Source organism: Sebastes umbrosus, chromosome 11, assembly GCF_015220745.1.
Source record: "Sebastes umbrosus isolate fSebUmb1 chromosome 11, fSebUmb1.pri, whole genome shotgun sequence".
Taxonomy (NCBI): Eukaryota; Metazoa; Chordata; class Actinopteri; order Perciformes; family Sebastidae; genus Sebastes; species Sebastes umbrosus.
In genome coordinates, this window is record NC_051279.1 from 5,510,937 (window position 1) to 5,535,279 (window position 24,343).

The 24,343-nt window shown below is 39.4% G+C and overlaps 1 protein-coding gene across 1 annotated transcript in view; it reads left to right on the forward strand.

Annotated features, from left to right (window-relative positions):
- The first annotated feature begins 3,872 nt into the window (after positions 1 to 3,872).
- The window catches only part of LOC119496858 (inactive phospholipase C-like protein 2), a 46,934-nt gene continuing 26,463 nt past the window's right edge, over positions 3,873 to 24,343 (forward strand). Inside the window, exon 1 of the mRNA XM_037784491.1 lies at positions 3,873 to 4,369. Coding sequence (XP_037640419.1) covers positions 4,073 to 4,369 — 297 coding nt within the window. The 5' untranslated portion in view covers positions 3,873 to 4,072. The remainder of the gene's footprint in view (positions 4,370 to 24,343) is intronic.

Consider the following 24,343-nt stretch of genomic DNA (forward strand, 5'->3'; position numbering starts at 1 on the left):
TATTCCAGAGGAAGGGGGCCCCGATAGGAAAAGGCCCTTTGGCCTGCTGACTTCTATTTCACTCTGGGGACAGACAGTAGACCTGATTAGAGTATAGGGCTTAAGAAGATCAGACAGGTAGGAAGGGACGTGCCCATTTACAATTTTGTAGATCACCAGAAGCATCTTAAAGGTCCCATATTGTAAAAAATGAGATTTTCATGTTTCAGGTTTAAGTGCTTTATAAATACTGTTAGACTATCAAAACGCTCAATATACGGAGAAACACACACAGCCCGTATTCAGAAATTGTGCGTTTGAAACAAGCCGTTAGGATTTCTGTCTATTTGTGATGTCACAAATATACAATATTTAGACTATTACACAGTTTTAAACGTAAACATTCTAAATGTGTACCAGTTTATTTCCTGTTGCAGTGTATGTAAATAACATCAGCTGACAGGAAGTAAACATCGACCCAAACTGTTGCCTAGCAACACAATTCTGTTGCAATTCCCTTGAAATGCACTAAAACGGAGCGTTTCAGACATAAGGTAAATACAGGTATATTCAGGCTGACAGTATGAGGAAAATAAAAGTTTTTTTTAACATTACAGCATGTAAACATGTTCTAGTAGAAACATAAATACAAGTATGAACCTGAAAATGAGCACGATATGGGACCTTTAAAGTCTGATCTGACGTGGATCAGGAGCCAGTGCAATGAAGCTCATGCATACTGATGTAATAAACATTAATAATGCACAAATGCAAGTAGGGTAAATATCATTGCAACTTTCACAGCAAATGTCTTCCTCTCATGACTGCAATGTTATTTTCTTTAAATATCAACTTTCCATAAATAAACAGCCATGTGATGTCATTGTGTCAGAAAATCTAGGATAGCCCTATAGATCAGTGGTACCCAGCCTGGGGGGTCGGGACCTCCACAAGGGTTTGCATGATAAATCTGAGCTAACTGGACAGGAACCAGAAATAGCATATTTGCAAGAGAAGATTGTATTTTCCAGACATTTGCCTTTTTCTAGAGAATTATTGGATGATTTAATCTCTCCATGCCCCTCTACTTAAATACATAAAAAAAATGGGTACACAGGCCAAAAAGGCTGGAAGCCACTTGTCTAGATATTCAAATTTGGCTAAAATAAACTTTGACTAGCAGTGTATTGTCAGAAGAGGACAGGATAACAAGAAAATCTGCACTACACTATAACAAAAACAAATCAATAACCCTTGTACACCAGCAGATGGCTCTGTTGTACAACTCACCGTACCTCCTGCTCTTGTATACCACAGTTTATCTTCCTTCATCTGAACCAGTGGCCTATGAATAAAATGCATTAAATCATGTAGAACAATGTTATGCCTCATCACTCACTCTCTGTGTGTCTCTTATACAAGAGGCTAAAGTATTAAGCATATGATGTACATGTAAGGCATGTGCTCTACCAATGTGTGGCTAATATTTCTGCTTGGTCACATAGATTAATGTGCAGGTTTCACAAGAAGAGCACACGAGGTTGTTATTCAGTGAAGACGAGATTAGTACATCGTCTCTCAGTGCACTGTCCACATAAAGAGGAAGACCTGACACACAGTGTGACTCAAAACAGAAAAAAAGTCATGTGAGCCTTTCTGGGAGATAATGTCTGTCCTTTAGAGATGTCATAGCGTCTGAGTAACACTGACATCAACAGCAACAGTATTAATTATACAGAAAAGAAGATGTTCTGAAGGCACACTTATGCTGGTTTGAAACTACTATTACCACCTTGAATTATACCCAGTGAGGTTGACATTTTAACCCAATAAAGGCTTTTAGTGTAACTTTTCTTTTTGCTCTGTTTAAGAGCGCTTGAAGATCTTCTTTTCTGTGGTCAGCTTTTTTTTGTTTATCTTCAAGAGCACCTTAAGTTTCCTGGACTTACCACATGTGAAAGTGACTTAGCAGTTGGTCACTTTAAATATGGCTTCTTTTATCTGACTTTTGTGCTGTTTTGTGTGTATATTCTTGTTGACTTTTGTTTTTTATGTATTTTCCTTGTTGACTTTTGTGCTGTTTTGTTTGCATTTTCTTGTTGACTTTTGGGCTATGTTGTATGTATTTTTTTGTTATTGATTTTTGTGCTATTTTGTATGTTTTTTCATGACTTGTGTGCTTTGTATGCATTTTCTTGTTGACTTGTGTGTATTTTAAAGTCCCACCTAAGGACATAAACCATGAATGGTGTAGTATTGGGCCATATGTTATAACCTGTCCTACTTGTCCCTATACAACCAAAGTACATATGCTACCAAGTGTGTATTTTCTTGTTGACTTTTGTGTTTTATGTATTTCCTTGTTGACCTTTGTGTTGTTTTGTAGGCCCTTTATATTTCCTTGTTGACCTTTGTGTTGTTTTGTAGGCCCTTTATATTTCCTTGTTGACTTGTGCTGTTTTGTTTGCATTTTCTTGTTGACTTTTGGGCTATGTTGAATATATTTTCTTGTTGATTTTTGTGTTATTTTGTATGTATTTTCATGACTTGTGTGTTATTTTGTATGTATTTTCATGACTTGTGTGTTATTTTGTATGTATTTTCATGACTTGTGTGTTGTTTTGTATGTATTTTCATGACTTGTGTGTTGTTTTGTATGTATTTTCATGACTTGTGTGTTATTTTGTATGTATTTTCATGACTTGTGTTATTTTGTATGTATTTTCATGACTTGTGTGTTATTTTGTATGTATTTTCATGACTTGTGTGTTGTTTTGTATGTATTTTCATGACTTGTGTGTTATTTTGTATGTATTTTCATGACTTGTGTGTTGTTTTGTATGTATTTTCATGACTTGTGTGTTATTTTGTATGTATTTTCATGACTTGTGTGTTGTTTTGTATGTATTTTCTTGTTGACTTGTGTTTTTTCTATGTATTTTCATGACTTGTGTGTTATTTTGTATGTATTTTCATGACTTGTGTGTTGTTTTCTATGTATTTTCTTGTTGACTTGTGTTTTTTCTATGTATTTTCATGACTTATGTGTATTGTATGTATTTTACAACAGTATATGAGTATACAACAGGTTCTATCTGTTCCCCAGGAAAGTAAGAGAGGGGGCGTTTCTTTTGCCTGAAAAAATAATTAGTCTTGATTGACAAGCCAGACTGTTTAGTCCTCTCTGAGTGTCGCTCTGTAGAAATGTAACTACTTCTGCTCCAGACACTTAACAGGAACACGTGTTTTTTTTAAATCTCAACCTAACAACCAACAAACGTTACTGTTAATTAACTGAAGCTGGAAGAAAGAAACGTCTTCCTTTGTTCGCCAGGCTAACAACAACAACAACAACAACAACAACAACAACAACACAGTGACTGGACTTTGAGTTGAGCTGTGGAAACTATAACTTCACTAAGCGAGCCGGCGACAGAGAGGAGAGCTAGTGAGCTAACTAACTACTAGCTCACAGCAACACAGACAGCCAACCGGTCGTCTGTTTGCTCAGTTGCTGCAACAACTTAGAGAGGAAGAGACTCATGGAGAGACGAGGCAGTTTAACAGGCAAGTAATGTTATATATATATATATATAAAGCTAAGTTAACCGTGCTCAACTGAAGAGGGTTTACTACGATACAAATGTAACAAATGTGGCTAAAAAAAGAGTCAACTTATTGAAAAATGCAACATTGTTGTGTTCATTTGTATCATTCTGCATTATCTGAATGTGAGTTAACATCCGCTTTCAGTGCAACACGACATGTTAGTGCACGTTTCTTCTTCCTATATGGCTTCTTTACAACGCTGCTGCTGCTATATACCATGACCTGCTCTTACTAATTGCTTCATTATGCTAATAACTGGTGTGTTTTTGTGTTTTTTTTCGCAGCGCACAGTGCATGAAGCAGCGTTGAGCCTCTCTGTCTGTAGAGGAGGAACCTGACCGATCATGTGCACCGACAGATGATGATGATATGGCAGAATTATTGCGTGCAAATGATACGAGGCAATAATACGCCTGGCAGGAAATAAGGAGTGAAACATAAGGCTTTGGTGTGTGCAGCTTGTGTGTGTGTGCTGGTAGTGCCTATGGCTGAGTTTGTGGAGGACAGCAGCAGCCTGCCTCCATTGCATGTTGGGGGTACGGCCATGCCCAGCGACGAAGCAGCAGCAGCAGCAGCTGCTGCTGCTGGCAAGACGCATTGCGAAGTGTCGGTGTTGAATGGAGACTGTGGTGGGATATCAGACAACATGGTCGGTTCGGGATCCCTCGTCTCACCTGGCAGCCAAGCCGGGTCGGATACAGCCAACGCCAACGCCAACACCAACACCTCTGTCGGATTGGATGGCAAATCTGAAATACCACGCAGGAGCAGCATTATCAAGGTAAACATTGAAGTTGAAAGTGTCGTTGTTATGCCTTTCATTGAGCAGTGAGCTAGCCTGCACATCTATACCCTGCACATATAAGATGTTGGAAGTTGCACACTGCATAACCCCCTGCTCTGATTGAATTAGTCTCTTTTTACATGCATCCTTTTCATTAACCTTGCATATCAACATGGTTGCATGTAACATTTCAGTGAAAATAGGTGGTTTCACAATACAGGCCGGTAATGGGATCACCAGAAGCACATCCTGTACTTTGTCTGAATATTTTTGTTGCATTGAAATGTGTACAGCAGAGCTTCTGCTTATTTGATCTTGAATGTCATTAGTTTAGCTAAATCTACAGTACATGCCTGTAGAGACAAGGACAGGATAGGATGATTTGTATTGTTCCCAGAAGGGGAAAATATAGTAGCAACAGCAGCAGAGAAGTGGATGGCAAATCTGAAATACCAGGCAGGAGAAGCATTATCAAGGTAAACATTGAAGTTTAAAGTGACGTTGTTATGCCATTCATTGAGCAGTGAGCTATAGCCTGCTGCACATCTACCCCTGCACACATAGGATGTTGGAAGTTATACTGCATACAACCCCCTTGCTCTAATTTAATTAGTCTCTTTTTACATGCATCTTTTGCCTCCTTTTCACTAACCTTGCCTATTAACATGGTTGCATGTAACATTTCAGTGAAATAGGTGGTTTCACAATACAGGCCGGTAATGGGATCACCAGAAGCACATTCTATACTTTGTCTGAATATATTTTGCATTGGATGTGTACAGCAGCTGCTTATTTGATCTTGAATGTCAGTATAATCTAGCTAAATGTGCATGCCTGTAGAGACAAGGATAAGATAGGATGATCTTCATTGTTCCCAGAAAGAAAGGGGAATATATAGTAGCAACAGCAGCAGCAGAGAAGTACAGGAATAAAGCAGTGAAATATGTCTCAGAAAAAGAGCTGCAATTACATACAATAAAAAAGCATGTGGTGGAAGGTACTATGTCCATTATACAAATAACCTAGAAGCTAAAACAGATGATATTTAATAGGTATTTGATTGCATGTGGATAAAAGTGTGGAGTGAGGTTAATGGGATAATGTTTTTTCTAGAGGGCAGCAAAGACAGCAAATAACATGCCATAAAATACTGCACTTAAGAGAGAATGAGAGGGAGTGTCCATAAAGGTAATAGCAGTATATACAGTTCAGACTGTTCAGTACAGCACCAAATAATGTACAATGAGAGTACAATGAGACTACTGGTAATAAAATAACATGAAGGGGTCCTGAATGTTTTGTATGTTGACCTCACATTAGGGATGTAACGATCCATCCACCTGGATCGATATATCTATTCAATGATCAACGATGCAAATTGAAAACATCAATACATATCATCTTTAAAATGTGCCTTTATTTTGAAATTCATACAATTTAACAATTTTGTTTTAAGCGCGCCTCATTCCTAAACATCCAAGCCGCATAGCTTCGGTTATGCTTTCCGCAAGGACGGCTGCACGGACATGAGCTGACGTGGAATCGTGACGAGAAAACAAGCGGCGTCAGCGAGCAGTAAACGTAGTAGTTTTTCGTAACGTTAGCGAGTGTGCGGTCAGCCAAGAGAGAGATAGACAGAGAAAGAGAGCGTGTCTGTAATGGTGAGTAGCAGTAATGTTATAGCTGTGAACGAAGCAGTGCAGTGTTTGTTAGTTAGAGTTTGTTTGTCGGTGAATAAATGCTACAGCTCCTTAAGACCCAAGCCAAGTTCCTGTGTCTTGTTTGCTACCTGCTGGTTAAAGTAATTGGGGTTAGCCCCGAAGTTAGCAACAACTTCAGCTCAGGCTCACTTAGGGTGGGCTGTTAAGGTGGACCAGCTGTTCTCATTTTATTGACAAGCAGCTCACCAACATAGAGCAGCAAGCAGACCTCCAACAAGGAGGTCTGTTTTTATTAAAAAATAATAGATGTTTTTCATTTAAATGTCTGGACGAGCCCAGTAATAGAATTGTCAAATCACATTTAAGTTGCTTTTTGTGAGTTGATATAAATGTAACTTACTGTGTTAAATGGACATGTGATATTATCTCGTACAGATCGCAGACCCCTGAATTCAATCAAATCGAAATCTTATCGTGGCAGACTGTGTGATATCGGCAAATAATGTATCGTTGTCCAGAGAATCAAAATAATATTGTATCATGATGAAACTGGTGATTTACACCGCTACCTCACATACGCACAGATTAATGATAGGGTCTGCCTTAACATTGTTAAAGCATTATACTGTTAATATGAATATAGTAGTGAGTAACACAATCAAATATCTCATATTGACGGAGAAGAAACATAGGTGATCGGAGAAAATCCTCGAGCAAGACACTCAAGTCTTAACCTGCCCCAGGTGCTGATCCTAGGTGCTCTCATGACTGCTGAAATCCATACATGTACACGTTTCAGAGGGATATTAAATAACCTACCTTTAACAGATTAATATATATATATAAAAAGTGATCCTGACTTGTCTAAAGCTTTGCACTTTAGTATCCTCATTTTATGGGTATGGACGTTGGGCGTATTGCTTAAGGAGTAACAAAGATGATGACACTTCCTCACATTGCATCAATCTACTGTATGTTGAAAGCCTCAGAGACATTGTCTGTATCTAATGTCAGCAACTCTGTAATGTAAATCTCGCCTCTGCTGCTGCAGCTGTCATAATGTCGGCCATAAAACTGTAATGGAACATGTTTGAAAATGGTGAAGGGGAGTTACCTGGCTATACGGAACAAAGGATTCATTATTCTTTACATTATTCTTCACATTAACTGTACTCTAGTTCCCCTACAGAAGATTACCGTTGCATAGAAATCCTTAGAGATGTCAGAAATGTATGGCTCTTTTTTTGATGTTGTTTACATTTAGCTTTTAGAGGTCAGTAAATTAGTAGTCAGACGCAAGATTTCATTCCCTCGAGGGCCAGCTAGATTTAAAATGCATGAGCTGCGTAAGGAATTTGTTGAGAAGCACTTTTCAAATGGCAGTATCTGGTGTGTTTGAGTGAATTTGGCTTGATCCTTTATTACCGTGTGCACAATCAATACCATTATTGGGTCTATGATTTGATGCTTCAGAGGGATTTCTCTGCCATGGGTACATTCTCTGGCAGTGGACGGGGTTCAGCTGCTCACCTTTTCGCCGGCAGGTTTTACAGGCAACACATTCTTGGCACATTGTGGGTGTTGGACTTTGACGTGCCCTCTCGGCCTGGAGATTGATGGGGGCAATATTGACATTTCTTCCTTGTAAAGTTCCAAGTAATCTCTCACTACACAAGGACCTGTCTCTGTTCACAGGCTATTTGAGCGCAATTTGTTTCAGTGATGTGTCCACTCCTGTGAGCTATAGGCTCTGTCGAAACATGTGGAAGCTTATTTGAATAAGAGAAATGTCAATTGAGTTTTGACTCCTTTTTAAGACATTTTGGATTGAACTCAAAACCTATTTTAAAAGAAGAGACTGAGAAAGGCTTCTTTGTATAACATATTACTTTGAAAACCTCTCATTGCCGTTCCTGTTAAGACATGATGACTAAACGACACGAAAATGTGAAATACTAGCCTGCGAATATTATTTGTCTAGTACTTTTATTGTGAAAGGTAAGAACAGAAGGAGTGGATCTGGTCTGCGCTGCTTTTGTCAACGTTGAAAAGAGTAATAAAGTTTGCCATCCTGGTTCGGACCACGGTACCTTAGTGTTGTTGTTTCATAAATATAACCATACCCATTCCGCACAACGTGATTGTTTGATGCCTTTATTCACGATGCGAAAGCTCAGAAAATCGACTTTGTTCCAAAAAACAATGTAATCGCTTTTTGCAATATTCAGGTTCTGTGTGAAAGTACTCATGACAAAAACAACAGTTTGAAAAAATATATTTACGTGCAAATTAATCACACGAAAAAAACGCTGCCAGTCCGTAAAGGCCTTTACACATCGACTTTGGAAACATCATGCATTTAGAAAAGAACAATTTATACATTTTAAAAAACTAAATGCATCAATCTGATGCACTTTGAGGGAAAAATTAAGAGGCTGGATCTATGAAGAACTTTGTGCTCTTGCAAACAATTTTGTGCACTAATAAACAATTTAATCATAATCACATTGGTTGTATAGATATGAATTTTGATGACACGGTAAAAAAGTCACTCACAAAGCATGGTAAATGAGACGGGGTCCGCGTTTCAAGACGGGTCAGGTGGGTTGCCGACATCGCCACAGACCACGCACTGGTCAGTCTGCCCAGGTTGACAGTTGCGCTGCGAGCCCCATCTCTCCCCGCAGGGAGAGAGGGCACAACGAGTTCACAGCCCGGGTGTTACAGCTAGTGAAAGCGCACCACACAACAAGACAAACCGAGAATAAAGCACAATCATTTTTTATCTTGATTATCTTGTTTTCATAATTGTTAACAGCCAAAATCGCAATTGAAAATAAAATTTGATTAATTGCCCAGTCCTATGTCCAATTTAATGAACTGGTCCAGAGTTGTCCACATTGGTTGTCCAGTGCCAGGGTATCCATGCAGACAAGAAATCATTCTGAAATGCTCATTGACCTAAATTCACTAAGTGCCATATGAGACTGCACAATGAAAGCCTTCATGACAAGGCATAAGAAATAAGTGAAATGACACAACGAGTCAGTTTGAAATGATTTTTTGGCGTTTGCTTAGCAACACAGACGGACCAACATCCAGTGAGTCACAACAGAGATGATGATGATTTCTGATTGGTTGAAGCCAAAATGAATGTCATGTTAAGTTAGCAAGAGAACATGGACTGCTACCAAGGTTTGGCTTGATGCAGGAAGTGCAAAAATATCATCCATAATAGAGTTATGTAATGTTACTCATACACCGGCAGACCAAAAAAGTAAGAGTTCATATTCTGAATTGACTGGCTTGGAAGTGATTTGGACTTCACTGATGTAACACTGCCATGTTACATAAACACGTGGAGACAGTCAACAGTCATGTAAAAAATTGAATAAGCATGATAAGTTAATGTGGCTTTGGATAGAGAAAATAAAAATGTATAGTCACAATAATTACTATATACTTACCGTAGGATATATGAATGTTATCTATTATGTTATATAATAAGAATGTCATCAACATTTTAGCCAACATGGTGCCAGAATAAACAGCAATTCCAATTCCCATGTCTGAATGTCTTTAAGAATTAAAAGTTCATTGCTCTTTGAAAAGGAGCATTATTATGCTATTATATTATCATTATAGCAGTAGTATAAAATGGTCTTGAAATTACAATAATATCGTTTATCGCAATTATTTCAAGGACAATATATCGCCCATACAAAATTAGTTATCATGTCAGGCCTTTAATTGTGTGAAGTCCAAACTTAGAATTTCCTATCTGAAGGCTATTAATGAAATCAAGTATGCAGCAAGCTGTGCCCTTGTCTGCATGCCAATATTTTCTTGAAGGCGGTTGTTTTTGTTTTTTGACAGCTGTGACTGATCGAATATTGCACTGAGACGGTGGTTATGAAGGGTTGGACCAGTGTTAACAAGGCAGCCTGTTTCACTCCGTCAGTCAGGCCTCTCAGTTCTCGTTAAACTGCTTCTCTGAAGTGATGAGAGGATGTGGTGGGGACAACACCAACCACATTCTCATAGTAACAGCTGTAATACATAGTGCTAACCTAGCTTCTGTGAAGGTTTCTGTTGAACATATTTGGTGGTGAGGGGTATGTAGGCATGTGTGTGTGTGTGTGTGCGGTGAGAGCGTGCAAGCTAATGGTGCATCTAAACTGGCATGGTGAGACCTTTCTTCCAAAATTGTGTGTGCAGTGTGTGAAAGAAGTTGATGCTTGCAGTCCTTGGTTGACAAAATAGCACCTTTGCAGATCTTTTAATTTGATGGTGGCAGAACACTGAACTTAAAGTGTTACTCCACCCAAAATCTACACTCACCCTCCCACTCATCCTTCCATGAAGTACCAATACATGAACAGAAGCTTCTCCGAAACTGTCACTTTCCATTTGTATGCTCAGTATATTTCAATCTTTTTATGAAGATATCACCAAATACATTGCATCTGTGTCTGTCCCTCCCCCAAAGAAACACGATGACTCTTTGGCAAAGTTGCTTAATGACTTTTTGGGACGTGCTGAGCATATGGATTACAATAGAAAAGAGTATTCTGTTGCAGGAGTGGTTAGATAGTTATTTATGGGTATGTAGCATCCAAAACTTGCAGCAGAGTGTCAACCTTCTGTTGACACGTGTTTCTGGTCCTATGCACACAGCTCACACCGACATCGCTTGTAGGTGAAAGCAAAAAGTGGTTTTATTGATCCACTTTCCCCTCGTACAAGTTGGTGAAAACAAAAACATTACTGTCCAAAAATGCCGCTTACCAGTCCACAGGTTAATCCACAACTCGTTCCACAACGAAATCCACACAACACTGCTGGAAAACTCTGCCCAATCGCTACTGTCTGCCGCAAACTAACTGCTGCAAAGTGTACTTAAAGTGCCGGCAGTCTGTCCTAAAGGCACTTTCTTGTAGTACCAAATAATAAAACATAAATATAATATTCAAAGTAGAAACACTTGAGTAAATATCCACATGTAAAGAATAATAAGTAATATTTAACTACAAATTGACGTTGGCTCTTACAGGATATTTCCATTCTTTGGAAACCATTATAACTGACATGTTTCCAAGTTGACCCCAACCAACCTATGACCACATCCTCTCTATGAAAGATGAAACTACCTCCACAGGGTGAACGTTTGACACTCAAAAAATAGATTTTGGGTGGAGTACCGCAGTTATGATAACCCTCTTCTCATCAGAAATCAAATAGTACATTAATCACTCCATTAAGGAAGCAATGTTTCCAGTCCTGTGTTTTGTCTGTTTGTTTGTTTGTTAGTCAGCGGATTATTTTTAAAACTTGAATGGAGAAGTAATTTACTCCAGAACTGTGCATCGCCATTGTTCTGATGTCAGAATAAAACCATTTAGAGACATGTACAGCTTTGCCAGAGGTATGCAGACTTTGAGTGCTTTGCTTTGAATTATAACTTGAGGTAGGTTAACTGTTGTGTGAAAGACAGAGCAGTGTATGTTTAGGTTACATAGCGACTATGTGATAGATGGCTTAGGTGTTTACTAGTCCATTTTAAACTCTTGTCTTCTCCAGTAAATTATAACAGTGTTGTATAAGGGGGGCTGGTGGCAGGAGAAATAATGAGCCTGTGGCTACACTTGTCTTTTCTTCACACCTCACGTCTCACCTCAGATCGTCTTGACCAAAGAGGATCTTTCCACTGCTTGGTAAATAACACTTATTTCACAGCTCCGGCATTAGAGGAAAACAAGCTCAGTTTGTTATATCACCCTTTTAAAAGGGAAAACAATATGGTATTAATTATTGTGGACCAGCAGTGCTGCGAGGCCAAGACATGTTTCTCCATGGGAATCATCATATTGTTTCATATCATTCAGTCTGGCTTAAATAAGACTGCTGGGAAAGTTGGATTCCTTTTTAAGTGTTTTAGAGGTGAACTCTTCTACTAGCAATGAGGAGCAAAGACATATCAAAGCTCAAAAGTGTGTATTTGTATTTGATATATAATGTAGTTGTTAGTTGTGTTGGAAACTTTGCCATGAAGTCTTAGAAAATATTGACTCCCCTTTGGCTCTTTCCTACTGTTCCTTTTCAGCTTTGGCTTTTTGTGCCAAAACCATCTGTCATTTCTATGTCAGATTTCAGAAAGTTTCTACACTACATCTTTGCATGCTACATCGTGCATACCTGCATTTGACAGTAATGATTATAGATCTTTTTAGACTTGGCACAGTTGAAAGTCAGTGTTAGGTGGTAGATTTATTTTGAATACTTGTTATGAATATACACCGATCAGCCATAACATTAGGACAGCATGGGCACCCTGACCGATCTGAATTGATAAACTGCTCCTCACTGAGTGTTCTGACACCTTTCTATCAGAACCAGCATTAACTTTTTCAGCACTTTGAGCTCCAGTAGCTCTTCTATTGGATCGGACAACACGGGCCAGCCTTCGCTCCCCATGTGCATCAATGAGCCTTGGGTCTGATCCCGTCGCCGGTTCACCGGTTTTCCTTCCTTGGACCACTTCTGGTAGGTCCTGACCACTGCAGACCAGGAACATCCCACAAGAGCTGCAGTTCTGGAGATGCTCTGACCCAGTCATCTAGCCGGCACTATTTGGCCCTTGTCAAAGTCGTTCTCAATCCTTAAACTCATTTTTCTGCTTCCAACACAAAATTCAAAGTTCAAAATGTTCACTTGCTGTCTAATATACCCCCCCACTGCCAGGTGCCATGGTAACGAGATAATCCATGTTATTCACTTCACCTGTCAGTGGTGCTAATGTTATGGCTGATTGGTGTATATTGATAATCAAGTGTTTTGAGAGTGCTTTTCCTTGAAGTCTTGAAGTGATAAAATGTTAAAGGATGCTTTCAATATGTCTACTGTAAATCAAGTACTTTGTACACTGTTAATGCTAATGTCGTCATCAGTGTTCACCATGTGTTTAAAAAACTTCCAAACACATGTTTCCATTCTGCAGTCTGATTCATTGTGGTAAATAATTACTGGTGTATATGCTACAGTACATTTGTCCACGTAAGCACATTTACTGAAATGTGTAAATGTAGTGATTGCTTGTCCTATTTTTTTTTTTTTAGAATCAAATAGACAAATGAAGCAAGGAAAATGTATTGGAGTACTGCAGTGTGAAACAGAACCTCTCAATACTGTTGAAGATGCCTTGAACCAGAACTCGATAGTAATCACACTGAGCGTCCATGTTCAGCAAAAGGTCTACTGCACATTGTCTTTTATTGACATGGGTGGCATTAAGTTCCCATTAAGAATGTGGTTGTGTAAATGTTGTTGATATTGCCTAACATTGTCAAATCAATTATTCATGATGTCACTCTAGAAACTGCCACTTGAAGCCAGCGTAGGCAATTTATCATTGGAGCATTTTTTTGTTATTTGTTGAAATTCGATTTACATCCTGACAGCAATCAATACATCAAATGCTCTAACAAAAAAAAGAGAAAAAAAACAGTATCTGTGGCTGTAGCAGGAGGGTAATACTGTAAGCCTGTCCAATCATTTTATACAGCCCGCATGAAATGATTGGATGGCCTACCTGACTATCGACCGACCTGATTCCACAATCTGGTAGCTTGACAGCCGTGAGTGCTAACACTTGCCACTTGTTTGTTGCTTACGTTCATTATGATAATGTTAGGTGTTTTTATGCCTCTGCGCCGGCGAGAGCCGTGACCAGGGGCATTATGTTTTCAGGTTGTCTGTCCGGTCTATTCTCGTGAAGGCGATATTTCAGGAACCCCTTGAGGGGTTCAAATTTGGCTCAAACGTCCACCTGGACTCGAGGATAAGCTGATTAGATTTTGGTGATAAAAGGTCAAGGTCACTGTGACCTCACAAAACACGTTTTTGGCCATAACCCAAGAATTCAAATGCTAATTATGACAATTTTACACAAATGTCTAATAGGATAAATGACAAAGTGATGACAGACATGGATGTAAACTGCAACGTGACTGGTTGGCAGAGGCATACACCCTTGAGGCTGTAATTCTAGTCTTACATGTGAATGAGACACGAGGTAGTTGGATACGGTTAGTGATGACAATGATGCGCTGCGCTCCTCACGCAGTACGCTTTCATGTGTTTTGGGAGAGTGGCTTTGGAAGGAAGTCTGAAGGGAGGGGCTGGGATTTTTTTTGGTTGGATACTTTCAAAGTCTAGCTTACTCTTGCTGGTTTCTCCAAAGTTGCCTACCCTAGCTTTAAGCATTATTACTTCCCTGCAATCATTTAGCCTAAATCTTCCAACCGCAGATTGTTGTTTAACCCAAACTCCCTTTTGAGCAATGCAGCTTGCATGCTTGCGTGTAATCCAGTTGGCCAACCTAATGCCACTGGCAGTTGATGGGGTAATGTATAAAAGATCTTTCGACAGCCATCCTCGATGCAGGTTGAGAGGTTGAGAGTCCTGCTGCTGTCTTACATTCACTCATTGTGGCTGCATGTGTTCAAGGCGACTCGCAGCAGCAGCCATCAGTTGCTTACCTGAATCATTGCTTATTCATTTGTCAGCTCAGGGGTCACTGATTTACACAAGTGCTGCTCGCCTCACACAGGTATTTCAAAGGGTAACTCAAATGACTTGGCAGTAATTACAATTCTGATGCATTAATGGGAAAGGTAGTTCTATGCCTTTATGATGAGCTGTATTAACATTTTACAGTAATAAGCAATGAAGCATGTAAACAATTAACATTGAGTTTTATTATCAATAATTATGTTTCTACGCCGCTATCATAGTACTTTATAATCCACAGAATCAAGGCTGTGATGTTGATATTTAATTAGTTGAGAGAAAATGCAGGGCTGTCCGTCACTCCAAGAATGTATGTTTATTAAAAATACTGCTCTCACAGGATCATGGAAACCCAGTATTTGCTTGTGAAGCTCAGTGTTGATTTAAGTTTTATAATTGAACTGTTGTTGATATGGCCTACTTTGATAGTAATTGCTGTAGACGAGAGCTGCAATGATTAGTTATTTAGTCAATTGACAGAAAATGAATTGACAACTATTTTTTAGAATCGTTTTGAGTACTTTTCCAAGCAAAAATGGCAAACATTTGACGGTCCTAGCTTCTCGTCTTAACATTAGACTGTTGGTTGGACAAAACAAGATGTGATGACACTAGGCTAACCTAGTTCTAGGAAACTGTGATGGGCATTTTCCACAAGTAGTTGTTAGCTGCAGGCCTACTCTACACCATCTCGTATCTCTTAGAAGGGCTTCATTTTTTATATTTTCCTTGGGTGACAATTGTCATTTCCTGCACACACCAAATATTTTAATATTTAATAAGACACCCCATGCGATTGTCAACCATGAGAATCTTGAGTGTTTATATTATCCCTAACACTGTTTACTTGAGTCTTCTCTTGTTGTAATTTGATCTAGAAACTTAATATTGTTGACTTTACAAACTGGAAAGTCCTGCCAAAGTCTAGTTCCGTTTGCAAGTAACGTGATAACATGTAACAAGCTTTTTTGTGGGAAATGTGTATATCATATTGAGCATAATGTAGCACTATATTAACATTGTTATGAATTTGTTACATTGATATACTGTTATATTAACTGTATTTAATTCCTAGAGGTAATATCCTGTTTTGATTTGATTGGAATAAGATTGACCAATCAGTTGTTATTCCCAGTGACTCAGCATTGTCCTGCATTGCTGTCCAACTTTAAGAGGCTCCAAGGATGAATCAGCTAAGCTGTTTTGTAACAGTGACAATGTTGGCTGTGAAAATCTTATGAAATTGGCAGTTAATATGTTAATTTTACTCAGAGTGCAGGCAGAGCGTTTGACGCCTGCCAGTGTTTCTGAAACGGTCTCGTCAAGGATGCCTTATCAGATGCCGAGCTGTGCTGATGCAGTTCACTCTCTTCCTCCCTGAGTCTGAACTGTGACATGACAATTGTGCTTGATCATTCCCCGGTTGAGGTCTGATCGGAATATGAATAAGATCATTTTCAGCTTTGCAGCATTGACCAGCGTGGCTTGAATAATGTGAAAATGCTTTGAAGTCTGACCTGATTGAACAATTAAATGGTGAACACTGACGGTGCTTCGCCACTGTTACGTTTGCACAACTCATCAATGCAAGGGTAAAAAGTTCCTCGTTATGTTTGTCGAAGCTCAGTTTGATCGAGATTGTGTTCCTGATTGTTTTAATGTGTTCACACTGTACCATTGGCCTAATTATAAGATGTAGCTAGTATGGTTCCCTGTGTACTGCAGCTGTTTATAAATGAGACCACAATCTTTGGTTTGAATTGCAATCACTTGCTCGTTAACTTTCCATTAGGTTGGTCTTTTTTACTATCAATATGACAGCAGATGAATTCAGCATTCAGACTTTTCAATTTCCACTTTCAACTACGTTTTCATAAAGATGTTATTTGTGTTAAAGGCCCCTCAACCCCCCTCCCCAGTCACTGTAACTTCCTGTTTTTCGGTTAATAATCTCTCTCAAACAGAGAATGGGGGTGTGGTACATTGTCAGATGTAATTCATTACCATGGCAACCAGATTGTCTTTCAACCCAGTTTAGATACAGTAGCTTGGAAAACAGCTAGCTATGTGGCACTGAATTTTGTGATTTTACTGTTTATTAGATCACAAATGAGACAAGAATTAGCAAAACACACTGACTCTCTCTCTCTCTTGTTCTATTCTTTACCGTCTCCTCCTGGCGACATAGCCGTCTGGCTTCTGCTGCACCAAGGAGCCACACCGCAGGACGGATAGACATGTTGCCTAGGTCTGCCATTTGAAATGCAGTTTTGGTACGATTTGGAGGCGCACCGTCCACCAACCCCGTCCGCTTTTCCCTCAGCACCGGGCTGCACTGTGATTTCTCTAACAGGACTTTTCCTCTTGTTTTCTCTTGGGCTGATTGTTGTGTGCTCCCCGGCGTCCAGACCTGTTAGAGCCCAGCAAACCTCCAAAACATCCCAAAACTACATTTCAAATGGCGGGCACCATGTCTATGATCTGTCCTGCAGTGCGCTGTAGCCGGACACAAAACCGGCGTGCGGCATCGACCACTTTCTGTTAGTTTATCTCCAGGAGGAGACCGTAAAGAAGAGACTAAATGAGTGAGACAGCCAGCATGTTGTGCTAATTCTGATGGTGGGATTTCATGTAATCCACTGCGTTTATTGCACAAGTTCACCGCACACACGAATGCCATGGTGAAAATAAACGACACACTAAACTAACATCGATGAAACTAATTAATAAACTAATAAGTTAGGCTAGCAATGAGTGCACTTGCGCAAGCTTGGAGGACAATGCATGACCTGCAGCTTCTACTATAGTCATACTTCATATTCACATTTTAGCAGCGTTTTATTTGTTCAAAAATGTTCACAGTGTTGCTAATCAACATTGTCAGGAAATGACTCAAATAAATATGAAATATCATAGACATGCCAAAGAAACTCTGGAAGGGGGCTTTAAGTACTTAAGATCTCACAGAAAAAAAACACTTATTCAGTAAAACCTGAGAACTGAACCACAGACATGAGAGTTTTGTCATTGTATAATTATGTGCTGAGATCAGTTAGAGATGACTTACACTATTGAGTCACTTTCTAGCCCTATCATTGTCTGTACCTGAGGAAAAGGTTAGGTGACGTAGGTCACTTTTCGAGGCAATTGAGAATTTAGTATAAAAGCAAATATCCCTCCGCTGTGGGCATCTCTATTATCACATTGCCTTTGCCTTTGCAGTGTGGCTCATAACCTCAGGATGATCATTCTGAGGTTATCTGATATATGGGTGTTTGCATTGTAGGCAGAAACATTTCCTATCCAGTAGACCCAGTAGTGTCGGCAATCCGTAGATGGGGTATATAATGGGTCAGACAGCCATGTTATAAGGTGCCGTTAACAGTGGCTTACAGTGTAATGTCAGAGATCAGTGGAGTATTGTTCTTTTATCTTGTCTCATTCCATCTGAAGTAGGCCCATCACACTTATTGGGAAGTGATTTGTTGAGATGAAATGAGAAATAGTACTGGTAATGATTCAAAACGTTAATGTACTCGGCTTGCTGGTTGACATGTCTCAAGGTCCTGTTACATTATTTTTTTTATCTTCACTAGTCGTAAAAATGTTAGGGAAGCAGTAGAGGGTTAAATGGTCATGGTTAAATGGTCATGGTTAAAGCTGGCTTGCAGGACAAATAGGCAAGAGGGAGGGAGTTCATTACTTTTGTTTTCATTCAGCTGATATCTGCAGGCCAGAGATCACTAATGATTTTCACAGGCTTAAATTAATCAGCAGCTTATTGGTAACAATCAACAATCATTTTCAGCAGCTGTGGACAAATTACAGTATGTTGCCCTTATGTCCTCTTTCCTATGTAGTTTTTAAAAGAAACATAACGTTAACATTTCTGTGAAAACGTCCTGTGAGAATTGAGTAGAGGTGACCCATTTGTATCTGGGTGTGTGTTGTGTAACTCCATAGATTGACCAGCCTGTCCTCATAATAACATGAAACTTTTGGCTTGATGCTCCTTCAGGCATAGGGCATAGTCTGTAAGTTAATAAAGCATCGACACTGTTGAAAGGTATTTATTAATATTACTGAATTAACAGATTCATTTATTGTAACAGTGGTTAATGGCTCAATTAATATTTGAGAACATGAGTCTCTCTCCCGAAGCCTAGAGCCAAAATACAAAGAGCCGATGATGTAAATCCTGAAACAGCTCCATAGAGAACAGTTAGGAGGAAAATGGAGGTGAACAATGAACTCATAATACCGTAGGCGCTTTTTCTCTGGTTAATGGTATATTTTCCTTTTTCAGAGTTGAAATACTGCCGCAGAAGAGCTCATTTGAGTTTAAATTCAGGGAACATTTTTTTGGTGTCGGCGATCTCCGTGAAGTCTTTTGTTTCTAGCTTTGGGAAAAAGTTATTCATACTGAGAAATGGGAAATTTCTGGACCGTATTGACAACACCTTTTAAAGATGTAGTTGTCTTTTAACTGCTTACGTAATTTTGTTTCATGTTCTTGTCACATGTGCGTATCCATCCACCAGTGTCATGCAATAGAGGTCAGACAATCCAGTGCCTGAGGGCAGCTATTCTTTTGATGTAGCTGTACAACCCAACAAGTGATTAATCAATTTGTCCATTACATCACATGAACTAAAACCCATGGATGTATTAAAAGAACTGGATACTGGAGGCGGAGCCCCGTTCATTCCTATGAGAGTTGCTCATTGGTGCATGAAGCCTAAATGGCTCGACTTCCGTCTGGAAAAGTACCCGGATCTTGGCGGAGTAGCGTCCGAGATGATTGACGGAGTAGCATCTGCTCGGTCACATGACTTGGTCACGGGGTCCCGACGTCACGCCGTCGTCACGCCGTCGTCACGGCTTGCGCTCCAGCCTCGGTCTGGGTCTTACTAACATGAACGGAGGAAGGGAAATCACTCTGGATTCAGCTATGAGTGCGTTTTACAAATTTTAAAACTTATCTTTTTAGATAAGGGCTATTTAGGTGTTCGTACTGGGAAGTTGATTCACCTAAAAAAAAATTATCCGCTGAGTTACAAGACGTCTCTTTCCCAAAGTAAGTCTATGGGAAAAAGTATTTTTGGGCCCAATGCATCACGTGACTGACACGGACGATGCAGTACCGCTGTTTGGCCACAATGAAAGTCCGGATCGACGACCGGAGCACTTCCTGGGGGCTTGCTAAAACCCCTCAACTTAATATAGGATAAAAGTATGGAAAACCAGTTAACAAACCAAAATGATATAAAGTCAAAAACTGAGGGGAGTGGATCCTAAATCAAGCTCCCCCTTTTTGTTGTAGGCTAACATTAACCTCTAGTGACTGACTGTTAGTCACAACCACAATGTTACAAAGATAGATATGTTACTGTCATTTATATTTGTTCAGGAAATGGTAGAGCTTTAAAAGTTTAGTCCCAGGGTAGTCCCTTTTCTTCACACTCGATTTGACCAACAACTAACATCATATGGTACAGAACAGAAGCAGCTGGGCCTTTACCAGGTTTAAACTCCTGTGGGATTTGACTGCAGTGCAGTAAGAGAACAAAATGTCTCCAAACAACAAGCTCTTTATTGGAATATTGGTAAGGCTTTTATTCAACATTGAATGGATAACCGTGCGTGTCGTCAGTCCTGGAAAATAATTATGATTTTAAGTATTTTCACATATACGTAGATATTCAAATTAAAATCATCTAGAGAGGTCTCCCTGCATTTATCAAAAAAATAATCCAGCCCAACAAATGTTGGGTGTAAAGATTAATTTACTGTACTCATCCAAGTTTAGAAAAAAAGTGTTTTGCAGTATTTTTTGTGGTCGTGGTGTAACCGTGGTTGCAGTGTGTGCAAATTAACTGTCATCATAAAGTTAAGTTTACACAACACAATGTGACCGTTGTTTGGTACCAGCACAACATTTTCGTCGGAGCTGGCTTACAAAACATTTATTTCCTCTTCCTTACTGTCACCGGTTTCTGTGTTTCCCTTTGAATCATTTTGTTCTAGTTTTTGTTGTTCCTCCAAAGCTCTTCCTGTAACTGCATTACTCTCTGTTTCACGCACATTCGATTTATTTTCCTCTCAAGTCTGTATAACATACCTGGCGGTGTCAGTCTTGTTATTTGATTGTAGTACTTGGTTTGATGCAACAGATCTTCCTGACGATTAATATGTAGCAGAATAGCTATCATGAATGGCATGGCATAGAGGTATGACTCAAAATTGCAATTCATCCCTAATACTTAGTCTAACCCGTAGAGAACATGGGATTTAAGAAGATTATGCTCAAAGTGCTTGAGCCACATTGTAACATGTCAGATAGTTTTATAATCGAGATGGAACAATACTGTATATATTACCTATTGTGTTGTTTTAGCTTCAAACCAAGTAAAGGGAAATGTATTTAAATTATTTTATTATGCTATACCAGAAACTTACTTAAGCGTGATCCCAAATGTGTTGTGTATTTTTAAGAATTTGAGATCACGTAGAACAGAGAGACAGTAAGTGATAAATCATCCATTCATAGAAAGGAGTGAAGATAATTTATGCAGCAAGTCCAGACTTGCATTGTAGGCAACCGAGACTCATGAAGTTAAGTGTCAGTACCTGAATCCAGTGGTACATGTCCCTGTATTGGGTATAATGCAAACTCCTCTTTATAATTGGCCATAATATCTAGGCATCTTAATTGTTTGTCTCACTGTTAAATTAAAGCCATAGATTTACCCAACCATCAGAAAAAGAAGAAGGAAAAAAAAACAAGGAACTTGGATGTGGACATTTTTGAATCATGATAAAATACTCTTTAACTCTCAATCAAATATGCTGCTGTTTCTGTCATTCTAAAGGCACTTTCACAAGCCATAGTCTGTTTGGCTAGTCCTAATCACAGTGAAATTTATACTTTTGGTTTGCTTTCACAGAGCACAAATTAAAGCGGACCAAATAATAGAAGTAATTTGCTCAGGGTCATGTACGAAGGAGATAATTTATCTTTTTCGTCTCTAGAGCTGCCACTTCTGTGCAGGGAATCGTGGACTTTGATATATTGCTGTTGAACTTTTCCACTTTGACTCGGTACTGATCTAGTGTGCGCACGAATCCCTTCTGCAGTTTATCTCAAATGACTTTAGAAACTTATTTTTGTGGACTTTATTTAGCATATTCTGTACATTCTCTTTATTGTCAGAGGTGGTCTCAGACCATTTCCAAGGGTTGTTTTGGTTGTTTTTGTCCGCACCAGAGTATGATTACTGTGTTCACAACGGCCTAAACGAACTGCACCAGAGTTCATTTAAAACGGACTAAATGTTGGATTGTGAAAGTGCACTTAAAGGAACTACTGTATAAGAACATCAGGCTAACCTCAGACTAACCTCAGGCTAACTGGTGGTGACCAGCATCGTAAGTACTTTTGTTATTCACTGTTAGGTTGGACTATTTATTATTATTAGTCCTAAAAAAGGTACATATTCCACTGTTAGAGCTGTGAGACATGGATGAGCTTCTTAGGTAACCATGCTGTTGCCTCAGCTTGCTTGGTAGGTAGTGGAGGTTGACTTTAATGCAGTTTTGGGTCTAATCCAGAGTTAGAAAATGATTCAGCATCTGACTCTTGATATCAGCACTGAGTGTTTATTTTGTGCCACATGACATGATAAATCGGACTGTTTCTAGTTGCATAAAGAATATGTGCACTGTGCAGGATGTGTTTATAACATAGATTTTGCATGTAATCGTAAATCTGCCTAAATAATTGATCATTAAATTGGAGTGTTCATAAACACCATTAGTGTCTGTACAATTGAAACGGATTTTAGGCTAACAATAGGGCCACATTTGTACCAGTCTGGTTGGCATTACATTTGCGTTCTGGTGAAATTCTTCTTATTGAATAGATTTCGGTTCCTGTGAATTGAAGCCAATGCTGGTCTGGAGCTGAAAGCTAATTTATGCTGCAATGTGGTTCACATTGCTTGTTGTTGGGGATGTAGGTAGAACAGTGGAGCAGAGAGCAATGGGTCCCCTGTCATGTTCTCAGTCGTACAGAGAGTTCATAACTGCTCACTGAGCCAGACAAAAATGCGGGATTCAGTCCATTAGGGGATTCAGATTCCTATGGGATCAGAGAGCAGTTGGATGTACTCTGTCTTGCTTATTCACTTGCTGTTTCATTGTCTCTTCCTGTGTTTGCCTCTCTCTGACTCACCCTCTCTGTCTCCTTCACTCACCCAAACAACATGCATATATTAAAACGGTATGTAAAAAGCATAAAAATAATATCCCCCGTCGGCATGCGCCTGATGGGATTAGCCTAGTTATTATCTCTTTATTACGAAACACCTTGAAAACATCCAATTTCCTTTTTTATGTTCTACTGACTTGCTTTCAAAATGTACCAGGGGTTTTCTTCTCCGAACATACTGTAACTAAAAAGAAAAATAAACTCGGTAATGGATAATGAGCGATGTGGAGCCACAGTTATGCAAGAATTTCTCTCGACACTGAAAGAAAGACTTTAACCTTGGTTCCCCCGACATTATACGAAGAAATACAGTTTCACAGGTTTCAAAGAAGTGATGAGTAACTGCAGTGTGTTTTGGATGTTTACCACTGAAACAGCAGTGTTCTCTTCAGTGACAGCACTTATTAACACAAAATGATGGTGACACATCAAGTGGGGACTGGATAAAATTTGTTGATCAATATAGTGACTGGTGCTGTAATTTCTGGCTTATGAAACAGACTTTTTAGATCCCACTTTCTGAAAAACCACTCTGTTCTGCGGAATTTTAACACATTTCCAAATAGGGTCGTAAAATTCAGGGAATATTTAAGGTAAAAACTTTCCATGGGAGTTTATGGGAAATAACAGGAATAAAATGTAAACATAGGGATTATTTGATCAGGTTGTATTTACCATGTCATGTAGATAAAAACAAACCTTTTACCATATCTAAGTGTGTGACGAAATATCGTGCCGCGAAATTTTGCCATTATAAAACGTGACGATATGCGTCGTCGAGATGAAAAACCGAATCGCGATGTCGGGGCATAACAGGTACATTTAGTCATACAAGCACTGATCTGCATTGTCTCGTCTATTTCAGTGCTTTGTGTGAACAGACGAGGGCGCTCAGACCAGTAGGTGAAGCAGGTCAACAAGGTCCGTGCTGGTTAGGCTTGCTGCAGTAGTCGTTGTTACCTTGTGTTACACGGTGGTCAGGCACACACTGATTACATTACATACCCACCACAAAGCGACCGGAAGTGCTAGAGCTGCTAATGTAGCACAAACACACACACTGTTTGTCGGGCACTTGCTAAAGTTACGCCGGGCGGACACACAGCCGACACTCGCTAAACTAAACTAAATGTGCTGTGGAGACTTTTACTGAGAAAGTGGCTGCATATCCGCGACACTACACGAAGCATCGTAGCTGCTACAGTAACTCTCCTCACGGTGAACTGTTGACTCAGTTGTCTGTTGTGCTCATGCACTGCAGCTGGCGCACCGCTGCATGCGAGGCACAAATCTTGTCGGTTAACTGTTAATAAATGATTTCCTGCTTTTGATTCCGATGGTCGAAATCGGAAACTAATTTCGTTTGATATCCAATTGAGAATTGAAATCATGACACCCCTAGTGCTATTTAGAATTCAAATAAATGGGCATACTTCTAACCAAAACATGCCATTAGACCTAGTATTGCTCACA